The following is a 12,815-nucleotide window of genomic DNA, read 5'->3' on the forward strand; positions in this document are numbered from 1 at the left end:
ATCATCATTTATACTGAATTATTCCTTGGCTGCTATTGTTGCTATATCTGATCAGTATTAGTTCAGTATTAATCCTGTCAGCTATTTCAATAAATGGTATCTTTGGAATAAACTGTGTCCTGTTTATTGTTACAATATTCACTGAAGTGCCAACCTCTATCAAGAAAAGAACTCTAATTGCCTTCACCCATTTTGTTAATGAACATAATGGACTGATACCTTTTTACATGAGACTGATTTGATTGATTTTAATAGTTTAGCTATAAACTATTAGATACTTGAATTAATGATTGATTGATTAATTTATGAGACTGGTTAATGAATTTCTGAGACTGCTTTGATGAGACTGATTTGGTAAGCCCACTGCACCTACACATTGCACTTTCACTTTAAATACCTTTGAAAGTTTTCATGCTTCTTTTGGAGTTCTCTTTTAGATATAGGTTATAAATTTTGCATTTTTCTTCCAACAAAGCTTAGATAGAATCATTCCTGTTCTTGAAACCAGCCTGGAGTACTTTTCTTCTGCTATCCCTTGCAGAAGAAAAGTATCACTTGCAGTTATGTACACATCATCTTTTAGCCGTTGCCACATCTCATCTCATCTCATTATCTCTAGCCGCTTTATCCTGTTCTACAGGGTCGCAGGCAAGCTGGAGCCTATCCCAGCTGACTATGGGTGAAAGGCGGGGTACACCCTGGACAAGTCGCCAGGTCATCACAGGGCTGACACATAGACACAGACAACCATTCACACTCACGGTCAATTTAGAGTCACCAGTTAACCTAACCTGCATGTCTTTGGACTGTGGGGGAAACCCATGCGGACACGGGAAGAACATGCAAACTCCGCACAGAAAGGCCCTCGCCGGCCCCGGGGCTCGAACCCAGGACCTTCTTGCTGTGAGGCGACAGCGCTAACCACTACACCACCGTGCCGCCCCGTTGCCACATATCCAACATTTTCTGTGTTTTCTTGATCAGGGGCATTTTTCTGTAGAGCAGTTATAAGAGCCATTTTGAGTTTGCGCTGTCTCATCATTCTTCAACTTGTCTATATCTAGTTTCTTATTTGTTGCGGAAGTTGCTCTCTTGCGTCTAGGAAATACAAGTCTGAGTCTCAGCTTTGACCGGACCATATAGTAGCATGTTGAGCATTCAGGTCCTCGCATTACCTTTGTTGACAAAATCTCTTTCATGTTGGATCTGCGAGTCATGACAATTAAGGAGATGCAAGTGTTTAGATCTTGGGTGGCACCAAGTGAAGTAATTTTTGTCTGGTTGGTGAAAGTAGGTATTAGTGATGCATAGATCATGTTGAGTACAAAAGTTGAGCATGAGTTCACCATTTGCATTCCTATTTCCCTTGCCAAATTTCCCAATAGTTTCTTCGTATGTTACGTGATCATTTCCTACTCTTGCATCGAAATCTCCCAGAAGCAGAAGCTTCTCTACTTAAGGTCAAGGACGCGTTATCCTAATGGGCTTCATGGGCAGCTGCCCAGGGCCTCGGCCACTAGGGGGCCTCGGAGGTAGCGAGATCGGAAAATATGAAACGATATTTTCAGAAGTTTTGATCATATTGATAACATTTTTGATGCATTTCGCCACCCGTAAAGAAGCCCACCTTGTCCCGTGGCATAAATCACCCGTCATTGTCAATATGATCACTGTCTTCACACGCTACGCCAGCTTGAGTTCAATGATTTAATTAATGACTTTGCTTTCCAGAAAAGTAGGAGAGTGCCCTTGTAAGTTGACCCATGGGTGTCAAACTGAATGCGCAAAGCTGTGTGCCACTGCTGTTTGGGACATTACGTGTGTGAAAGGATGAAATGTTTCACATAGCCTAACATTTTGAGATTTATTTCTGAGAAGCAAGATACTTTTCTTTGTTACCACTCTTTGTTTTCACAAATTAAAAGTCGCCTGGATTCCAAAATGAAAACGAACGGTTATATACCAAATTCTTGTTCTGAATACTAAAGAAACTGTTGTAGGCCTAGGTTATGTTCTTGACATGTTGTTCATTGACTCACTCATTCAAAGGCTTCTTGAGGCTAAACTTTAGTTAACCAGACTTGTTAACCATGATGTCTGATGGATTTTTTCACCATGCAATTGCCTATTTCACCATTGCTTTTTCTCGATTAAATAGGTGTTGATGGATATAAAGTTTTATCGTTCAATAGTATTTCTAATTGTGCCACTGTCATTATTTAAGTTTCTGTGTCTAGTTAGACAGGCACGTCTGAGGGGGTGAATTTGCTGAGCGCAGTTGACAACAGACGGGGGTGGGGCCTCGGGGGGGTGTCTGCCCAGGGCCTCGGCAAGGGTTAACGCGGCCCTGCTTAAGGTACCCTGTTTACCACATCAGCTAATTCATGACAGAAGGCTTCTTTTTCGTCATCAGGATAGGTCATGGTAGGTGCATACCCTTGGATCAGGTTTAGGTAGCGATCATTCCTTGTCGGTACACAAACTTATTATTCGTTCAGATATTCCAGCTGGTAGTGATGGCAGCTTGCTAGCTCTTATTCGAAATGGCAAAAACAAATGCATTTTTTTTTCTGTCCATATTCCCACTCCAGAAGGTGGTGTATTCGCTCTCTTGCACTTGTCCTTAGCCTTCAAGCCTTGTCTCTTGGATTGCAGCAATTGCTGATGCTGTAGTGATCTAGTTCCTTCACGATCAGAGCGGTTCTACACTCCGGTCTCTTATCATTGTCCAACATAGTGCGGACATTCCAAGCCCCAACTATCAATCTCATATTCTTTCTACCGCCATTATGGAGACCTGCTGGCCATGGTGAGCCAGCCAGGTAAGGACTGGGTAAGCTCTCTTTACACCCCACCTTTTCTAGGGGCTTCCCTTTCCAGGAAGTGCTCTCCCTAAATAGAGCTGCCTGGACACCCGCAATGCGGTTATGCAGAGCTTCAGCAAGGCTACAACCACCAAACGCGAGCTGCCTGTGTGTAAAGTTATTGCTAGCAACTTCCAGCTCCTCAGACCTGCTGCTGTCGTCACATTTACTCGATCGCCACAGGGTTTTCCTATTCTCCTCTCCTAATAAAGCGCCTTGCACAGTAAGGTAAGGCAAATGATGTCGTGCCCCCATCGTGTTGTCTCTCCGGGCCTCCAGACCTGACGCCAAGTGGTGCACAAAAAGCACCACAGACCTGACTGTTATGGAAGTTGCCCCGCAGTGACAACTGACGCCATCCGTTGGCCATTTGAGTGGCTCTTCCACATGACATCTGGTGGTGTGCCATTGACCCTGTTGGGTTCATCTGACACATTGTACCAAAAAGCGCCCTACTGCCAGTGCCTTATTGGCGATGTACTATTTAACCCATAGCTGGAATCCAGGCAGGTGCTACCACTCCAGGTCAGAGGAGACCTGGGAGCAATGGTGATTAAGTGGTAACCACTTCCCCCCCCAATACTCAAGTCCTCCCGGACCGGAGACTCACCACCGGTTGCAATTTAAAGTCATACCCAAGACTAGGAATGACGGTATAAATACATTATGGATAGAAATAGAGAATAGAATATGACAAAATAATATATATATATATATATATTAAGACAGAACATAGAGAATTGAACGCACAGTCACAGAACATAAAAAATAAGACAGACAATCAGAACAATATAATAGAGTACGTAAGAGAACAGGAGGGAATATGACAATAGAAAGCATTTTGAAAACATAGAAAAGAATATAAAATGCTACACATTCTTTTTAGTTTGTAGAAAAGAATAGACAGTCATGACAATACAACAAAATAGATTAAAAGAAAGAAGGGAATATGACAATAGAATAGAAAGTATTATGAAGGTACAGAATAGAATACGACAAAATACTATACACATTCTATATAGACAGTTATGATATGACAATAAAGGACTGGAATATGACAGTAGAATGGAACAGAATAAAAAGCATTATGATTGTACAAAATAGAATGACAATGCACATATTCTGTATAGAATCGAATGACAATATAATAGAATTATAACTGTATAGAAGAGAATCGAAAGCATTACAACCATAGAGAATAACATTAAAATACTAGACATTCTATCTAGAATAGAATAGTCAGCTATGACAGTGCAATAGAACACAATTTCGGAGAAAAGAAGGGAAATTGTCGCCAGTACCCCACTGACAATCACTAAACCATTAGATTTTTTTTTTCCTGATGCTTTCCAGGCTTGTACAACAACTTTTCAGTTGTTCACTTTGAGGGGTTTCTCCCTTCAGTCTCCTCTTCAGGATATTAAGTGCTGCTCAATTGGGTTAAGGTAGGTTGATTGTCGGTCTGAAATCTTGCAATTTTTTTTTTTTTTTAAACCCTGAAGTCTGTTGTGCTGCAGTGTGTTTTGGGTCGTTGTCTTGCTGCATGATGAAGGAAAATCTCTTTGTACTTTTGTCCCAATTCAATTTCTTTGGAAATCGGCAGACAAAATGTTTCTGTAGACTTCTGAATTCATTCAGTTGCTACCATTCTGAGTTCCATAATCAATAAAAGATTAGGGAGTCTGTTCCAGAGCGAGCCATGCAAGTCCAAGCCATTACATTACTTACACCATGCATCATTGAGCTCATATACTTTTATACAACACATACATACAAACCCCATTTCCAGAAAAAGTTTGGATATTTCTCAAAAATGCAATTTTTAAAACAAAACAAAAAAAACCCGATTTGTGAATGCATGTGAACCTTTATTTAACCGACAACAGTAGTTTTACCAACCAACTTAATTGTATTTTGAAAATATAAATGAAGTTAGAATTTGATGACTGCAACTAGAGCTGAGCGATATGGCCTAAATAAAAAATCTTCGATTTTTTCACAAAAAATCGATTTTTCAATTTTAATCGATTTTTTCCCCCTCCTAAAAATCAAACTACAGATGACAAAGAAATGGTTCAAAACAAGTTTTACCTTTATTTTGTTTTCACTTAAATTTCCCCTTTGGGGTTAAAGTGCAACCAGAAACCAAAAAGAAGCCAAAAAACAAGCTTGTAGATGAGATGGCAGACCATGCCATTGTAAACAGTGCGAACATACAGTAACTTTTAGAAAGCTTTCTCCAACATAGCTTAGTTTCAAACTGGCACTGACACAATGCACCCTCAAACTTAATAAAAAATAATAAATGCCCTCTCAAAAGAAAAAAAAAATAAATAAATAAAATTGTGTCCTTTTCGATAAAACTGACAAAATAGGGAAAAAAATCCCGACTTTTCCACCGCATGTATGGGCACCATGTCTTTTGCAATAAACATCGCGATAGCATCTGTGATTGCCTTCCACCGTGCCCCATTCTTATCATAACGCACACAGTTCGAAAATGTGTCAGGGACAGTTGCTTGCTTTACTTTGGATGGTGTGCTAGTGCTGCGGCTGTTTTCATTCCACTGGGAGCAGCACTTCTTCCACTCCGCTGCATGCTTCTGTTTAAGGCGTTGGAATAAATTCGTCGTGCTGTTTCCTTTGGAAGCAACCGTTTTCAAACACACCTTACAATGAAGACTTGTTTGTTCTGCGTCCGACGCCGCAAAACTGAACCAATTCCAGATCATGGAGGAAGTTACTCCTTTCTTGGGCACAAGTTGCAGCTTTTCCCCCCCAGTCGCTGCCATGTTGTTTGTGTGTGTCTATGGCAAGCGCACCCCGATCCGTCCTTGCTGCCCGATCCGTTCTACACATGCGCAGAGGGGAGCATCGGTGGCAGAAGTTAAAACTGACGGCTGTTTTACAATTGAGTGTACCCATTTATTTTTCCACGTTACCAGTTGATAAGAAAGTCTACATAAGATATTACTGTTTTAGACTTTTATTTTCCCAAAGCTGGTGTAACAAGGAACACAACATTAAAAGAAATAGGGAAATCCGTCAATATTTGGCGAAACTATCGACAAAAATACTACCTAAACATGTCCCAATTTTAGTGTTACCAGGAGTCATTCAGTTTTTTCACATTCTAACCATTGCACCTCACATCACAAACATGGCTGCTACCTTAAAATTCCTTATTTTGTACAAGCAGTCATATGTCAAATAGAGATTTACCACCATTTTTTGAAGATATACCAACTTTTTTTTGCCAGCAGGGTTATTTTTTTTACTTTTACCCACGTTACCAATTTTAATCTAATATTTACTTAAAGATTTCAAAGTCTGTAGTATTGTTTTAATGTGCTGTTAGTTTGACATGTAAAGTTTTGATATGATGTATGTAAGAGAACAAAAGTAGAATGAGATCATTGCTACTTTCATCTGACACACAGCTAAGGATTAAAGTATAGGCTGTGATTTTTCCGAAAAATTCTGTCCCGTCCGTACCTCCTCCTAATTTCTACACAAAGTAAATACTACAAGCTTTTAATTGTGATGGTTTACAAGTCTCTTTTGCCAAATACCAAATCACCATATAAACCATATCTGTCATAAAGACCTTGCCTGATATAGCACAATAAACCTCAAATGTCCTGTCCGTACCCCTGTCCCGTCCGTACCCCCCACCTGTCCCGTCCGTACCCCCACTTTTAGTTTTTAGCAAAATACTGTGGAGAATGGCACTCCAATTGCTAAGAAGACATATACTAAAGACTTAAAAGATACAAACAGTTAATCTCCTCACTAAAAATTGTAGTTTCTAATGAATTCATCAACATTTTCTTTCACAGATATTTTCATTAACCCACATCTGGTATACACCCCCATAGACTTTAGAAATGGTCATTTCCAGGGCTGCCTGGGATGGGTATGAGATGAAATATGATATTCCCCTGGGGTTACCATTCCATTTTGCCCAGACCATGTGCTACTTTACATACAGTCTTACAGTTGTCCCGTCCGTATCCCCTTAGTGACCCATTAAAAAAAAAAGACCCAAGTATCACAATAACCGAGAGGTGTTGTGCAGAGATCTTTTAGGATACTAAGCCCAAGGTATGTACCTTTGAACTGCCAACATCAATTTTGAAGTAAAGTTGATTTTTCAACCTCAGTTGATTTTTCAACCTCAACCATGGGCGGAGCGGGGGGTGGCTTTGGGGGCTTAAGCCCCGAATGTTTCTTCCAAAGCCCCGGATCCTTTAAGTTGTTAAAAAATACTGGGCTGCCAACTCTCACGCAATGAGCGTGAGACACACGCATTTGACTATCTTCACACGCTCACACGCCATACCTCCGATTTCTCATGCTAGAAAAAAAAATCTAGTTTATCTATCTGATCTCGGCTACCCATTGCGTCGCGCCAACCACTTGCGATCGATCAATTACGCCTTACGCACGGCTAAACAGGCAGAGAGGCGTTCCCTTCTGTACACACTCCCCTATGGCAGGTGGCGCATCTAATGATGCTGCACTCGCCGGAAGTTGGATAATTGCCTACTGTCAATTTAAAGGAAGAGGAGAGAGAAGAAGGTATCCGAGTTGAAGACGGGTGTCTCAGACAGGTTTGTACATATGCACGCCAATGTGTGGCATTACTGGCGTAATTATGAACTTATATAAATTTTCTGAATCGTTTTAGCCTGTATGTGTTGTGGGAACATTTAATGCCATATCGAGAGCTGTGTACTCGGCATGCTAAATCATTATCGGCCTACTGCCGTGCCACAGCCTCTATCTTCCCCAACAAGAAGCACGGGAGAGCTCCTCCTTAGCACACGTTTATTAAGCGCATTTTTAGTTTGTTTACTGCATGTTATCATACTTTATGACTTTATTTGAAGCCATACTGGAAATGTTGTAAAATAAAGCAAGGAAGAGATAATATTACAAATGCAAGAAGAGCCATTAGCCACCATACCTATTGTTTATTTACAGGGTATTTATTTTTAATTATTTATGATGTATGTAATTGCTCACTTAAAGTAAATAAAGCATCAAAGAACTTGAACTTGTTGTGAATAATTAAAAAAAAAGACAGAACAATATACTGAGGAGATAGGGTTTCAAAGAGGGCAAGACAGGTAGAGAGTATTTGTCAGATAACAGGCCCTGATGAATGCTCTCTTACTAATAAGAAACATAGATAAGAAATAAATTAATAAGAAATATATTAATATAGCTTATTTAAGTATGACCAAAATTTTTAAGCCCAACTTTGTGTGCACATTCCCACCTATGGCCAAGGTTCAGCTTTTGTGTTTCAATACTGTTCAAACTTAATAGTTTTAATGTTTCTTGTAGCACATGCACATTTTGCTTACTGTTTAAGCATTTTATTTGTTCTGTTGCTGTTGATATTTTTCCCCATGCCAATCTTCTGCTGAACCCAGTGGTGGGGAAAGCCCTTAAATGCAGAATGAATAGTCAGTGAGGGACAATCTTATTTTTGCAACAGTTATTAAAAACTTAACATTTAGCCTAGTTTCAATTCAGAAGGTGTTTAGGCTTAGCTGATGAAATATGTTCAAACATGAACTTGCCTTTAAATCTGAAACACAGGTCTATAGGGCTACAGGAACATTGGCAGTCATCTGTAGTTTTCTAGTGTGGGGGCTTTCAAGCCAAAACTTGGTGCTTTTGTTGGCCACAAGCTGAAGGCCTGGCAAGTCAGGGTGTGTAAGAATGTAGGTGCGGCACAGCAGGACACTCCAAAAATCCACCAGAATGCAGGAAGATCTACTAAATCCAAAATCCCCCCCCATTGTCCATCTCTAGCTGGACGACCCAGAGACAAAACACCAGAATGCAGGGGGACAAGTGAATATCAAACTGAATACAAAATTCCCCACTTACTGCGTGGTGTGTGGAAAAATTTTGCTGTCGACCCCCCCAAAAAAAATCTCACTCAAGAATTTTGAAAAGTTGGCAGCCCTGAAAAATACGACAACCCTGACGTCACACTCACTCTAAATTAGGCTACATTACAACTCATTAATGGGCAAATAGCCTACAATAAATTCCACATTTCCCTAATTTTCAAAATGTTGCTATCTTAACGCGCCGCAACAAGAAATTTCATCAACAGATACATTGTAGGCTACTTCACTGATCAGAATCTCCAGCATTTCAGCCTTGAAGTTCGACCAATCAGAATCAGAGTTCAGCGATCTGTGGCATCGCCATAGTTTCGTAAATAAACTAACAAAAAGAAGAGCGACTCACCATGGCAAGCAAAAAGCAGTCGACACGTTTGGGTTTTTTAAAAAGAAAACCAAAAGGTAAGAATAGTTTTACTACTTGTGCTTGCAAACTGAAATAATAGGCTAGTTCTGTTATACTGCACAGAAAGTCCGACGCCACAGTTTGCTGAACTGACTTTGGTCTGACTGTCATTCATAACTTCAAAGTGAATGGGACGTTCGTCAGCATTGTAAAGAGCTGTGTTGTATTTAACACTTAAACGCTAAGATATTATTTTGGCTCAGGCCATTTATGGACGTCAAGTGTTCTGCCAAATTTAAAAGTCTCAATTTTGCCATTGATATTTACAGAAGTCAGTAGTTAAGTGATTATTATTTCTTTCCATTAAATCGTATTGTCTTGTTCAGAATGTGCAGCTGAGAATGGAGTGTATGAATCAGAAGGGATTTACGATTTGCCATGTCTAGCAGGTCACCCCCAAAATGCACTAGAACATAGGAAATTCCATCTAAAAAATCCAAAATTTTATGGGGGAGGCCCCCCCAGACCCCCCGCTAGGCTAAGCCCCGGATGTTCACGTTGTTTGGCTCCACCTCTGACCTCAACCACTGTTTGATACACTCAATTGTGAAACAGCCGTGAGAGAAAAACGATTTTCATAAAAACACATCGTCCTTAACTATAAATTCGAATTAATCGATAAAATCGATTTATCGCCTAGTTCCAACTGCAACACACTCAAAAGTTGAGACAGAGGCATTATCACCCTTGTGTTATATTACCTTTCCTTTAATAGCACTTTTTAAATTGTATGGGATCTGAGGATACTAACTGTTGCAGTTTTGCAATTGGACTTTTTCGATTCTTGATTGCTCCAGTCTGTGGTCACCATTGTCTGATTCTCCTCTTCATGATGTGCCATACATTCTCAGTAGGAGACAGATCTGGGCTGGCAGCAGGCCAGTCAAGTACAGGCACATACACACTGTCCACGAAGCCACGCTGTTGTAGCCTGTACAGAATTAGGCCTGGCATTATCCTGATGAACAGGGGTGAAAGTAAGCCGGTCCTGGCCAGTCCGGTGTACCACTAAAAGATTTGGCCGTACCGGAAAGAAAAATATACTGTCTCTGAAAAAAAAAAAAAAATGCACTTTCAGCATAACACACCTGCTAACGTCAATTTACCAAAAGCAACACATTTTCCTCAATATACATTGCATATAACTCGTTCTGACCTGTCTCTGAATTATGTCTGAAGTGAATTCCTTCCGTGTTTCACTCGACAGACAACGTGTGAGATAGTGCGCGTAGCCCACTACTTAACCATCTTGCGCCAACGTGCGTAGCTGGTATCCAGAGTGTTTTAGTAGACAGACATTTGTTGCAATGTCTCCCAAATAAAAACAACATATACAGAAACATATGTTGATGTTTCAACATTCTATTATGTGTGCAGTGTTTCGCTGGACAAACAACGAGCGAGCTACAGCGCGCGTGCGGCTTAACCAGATCTTGTGCTATAACATGCGCAGCTGGTAATCAAAGTGTTTTAGCAGACAGACGTTAGTTGCAAAGTCTCCCAAATAAAAAGACATATAAAGAAACATGTTAATGTTTCATGATAGGCTATATAAAATTACTTTGATCAGAATTCGTAAATCGAGTGGAAGTTGGGGCAAAGATTCTAGATTACTGTCTGGTTGGAGCGAGCAGAGTAACTAGGCTACCAATGCATGGCACACGCACTGAGAACACACGCACTTACTGTAGAACACACGCACTTTCTCAAACATTCAAGCCTCTTTGGAATTTATTTTAAGTGTTTTACCTAAAAACTTTCACTTTCCTGTTCTGTTACACTGTTCTGTGTCCAATGTCTCGTCTCGTCCCGATCCGCTTATCCGGGGAGCATGGAAGCCCAAACTTCCCTTTCCCCAGACACCTCGGCCAGCTCCTCGGGAAGAACACCGAGGCGTTCCCAGGCCAGCCGAGAGACATAGTCCCTCCAGCGTGTCCTGGGTCTTCCCCGGGGCCTCCTCCCGGGGGGACATGCCTGGAACACCTCCCCAGGGAGGCGATGTGGAGGAGCAGAGGCTCTACTACGAGCTCCTCCTGAGTAACTCTGCTTCTCACCCTATCTCTAAGGGAGCGCCCAGCCACCCTGCGAAGGAAACTCATTTCGGCTGCTTGTATCCGCAATCTTGTTTTTTCGGTCATTACCCAAAGCTCATGACCATAGGTGACAGTCGGAACGTAGATCGACCAGTAAATCGAGAGCTTCGCCTTTTGGCTCAGCTCCTTCTTCACCACAATGGACCGGTAAACGGACCGGTAAAGTGACCGCATCACTGCGGAGGCCGCACCGATCCGCCTGTCAATCTCACGCTCTATCCTTCCCTCACTCGTGAACAAGATCCCGAGATACTTAAACTCCTCCACTTGAGGCAGGACTTCTCCACCAACCTGGAGAGGGCAAGCCACCCTTTTCCAGTCGAGAACCATGGCCTTGGACTTGGAGGTGCTGATTCTCATCCCAGCCGCTTCACACTCGGCTGCAAACCGCCCCAGTGCATGCTGAAGGTCCTGGTTTGAAGAAGCCAACAGGACAATATCATCTGCAAAAAGCAGAGATGAAATCCTGTGGTTCCCAAACAGGATTCCTTCCGGCCCCTGGCTGCACCTAGAAATTCTGTCCATAAAAATTATGAACAGAACCGGTGACAAAGGGCAGCCCTGCCGGAATCCAACATGCACTGGGAACATGTCTGACTTATTGCCGGCAATGTGAACCAGACTCCTGCTCCGTTCGTACAGGGACCGGACAGCCCTTAGCAAAGAGCCCCGAACCCCATACTCCCGAAGCACCCCCCACAGAATACCACGAGGGACACAGTCGAATGCCTTCTCCAGATCCACAAAGCACATGTGGACTGGTTGGGCAAACTCCCATGAACCCTTGAGCACCCTATGAAGGGTATAGAGCTGGTCCAGTGTTCCGCGACCAGGACGAAAACCGCATTGTTCCTCCTGGATCCGAGGTTCGACTATCGGCCGAATTCTCCTCTCCAGTACCCTGGAGTAAACCTTCCCTGGGAGGCTGAGAAGTGTGATTCCCCTATAATTGGAGCACACTCTCCGGTCCCCTTTCTTAAAAAGAGGGACCACCACCCCAGTCTGCCACTCCAGAGGCACCGTCCCCGACTGCCACGCGATGTTGCAGAGGCGTGTCAGCCAAGACAGACCCACAACATCCAGAGACTTGAGATACTCAGGGCGGATCTCATCCACCCCCAGTGCCTTGCCACCGAGGAGCTTGCAAACCACCTCAGTGACTTCGGCTTGGGTAATGGACAAGTCCACCTCTGAGTCCTCAGCCTCCGCCTCCTCAATGGAAGACATGATGGTGGGATTGAGGAGATGCTCAAAGAATTCCTTCCACCGCCCGACAATGTCCCCAGTCGAGGTCAACAGCTCCCCACCCGCACTGTAAACAGTGTTGGCAGAGTACTGCTTCCCCCTCCTGAGGCGCCGGACGGTTTGCCAGAATTTCTTCGAGGCCAACCAATAGTCCTTCTCCATGGCCTCCCCGAACTCCTCCCAGTTCCGAGTTTTTGCCTCCACAACTGCCCAAGCTGCGGCACGCCTGGCCTGCCGATACCTGTCAGCTGCCTCAGGATTCCCGGAGGTCAACATGGCC

The 12,815-nt window shown here is 42.6% G+C and overlaps 1 protein-coding gene across 1 annotated transcript in view; it reads right to left on the bottom strand.

The window, feature by feature from the left end:
• Nucleotides 1-1,199, bottom strand: part of LOC132895875 (serine--tRNA ligase, cytoplasmic-like) — a 21,564-nt gene extending 20,365 nt beyond the window's left edge. Inside the window, exon 1 of the mRNA XM_060936633.1 lies at nt 1,176-1,199. Within this exon, the coding sequence (XP_060792616.1) occupies nt 1,176-1,199 (24 nt within the window). The remainder of the gene's footprint in view (nt 1-1,175) is intronic.
• Nucleotides 1,200-12,815: the final 11,616 nt, after the last annotated feature.

This window comes from Neoarius graeffei, chromosome 13 (genome assembly GCF_027579695.1).
Source record: "Neoarius graeffei isolate fNeoGra1 chromosome 13, fNeoGra1.pri, whole genome shotgun sequence".
Classification (NCBI taxonomy): domain Eukaryota; kingdom Metazoa; phylum Chordata; class Actinopteri; order Siluriformes; family Ariidae; genus Neoarius; species Neoarius graeffei.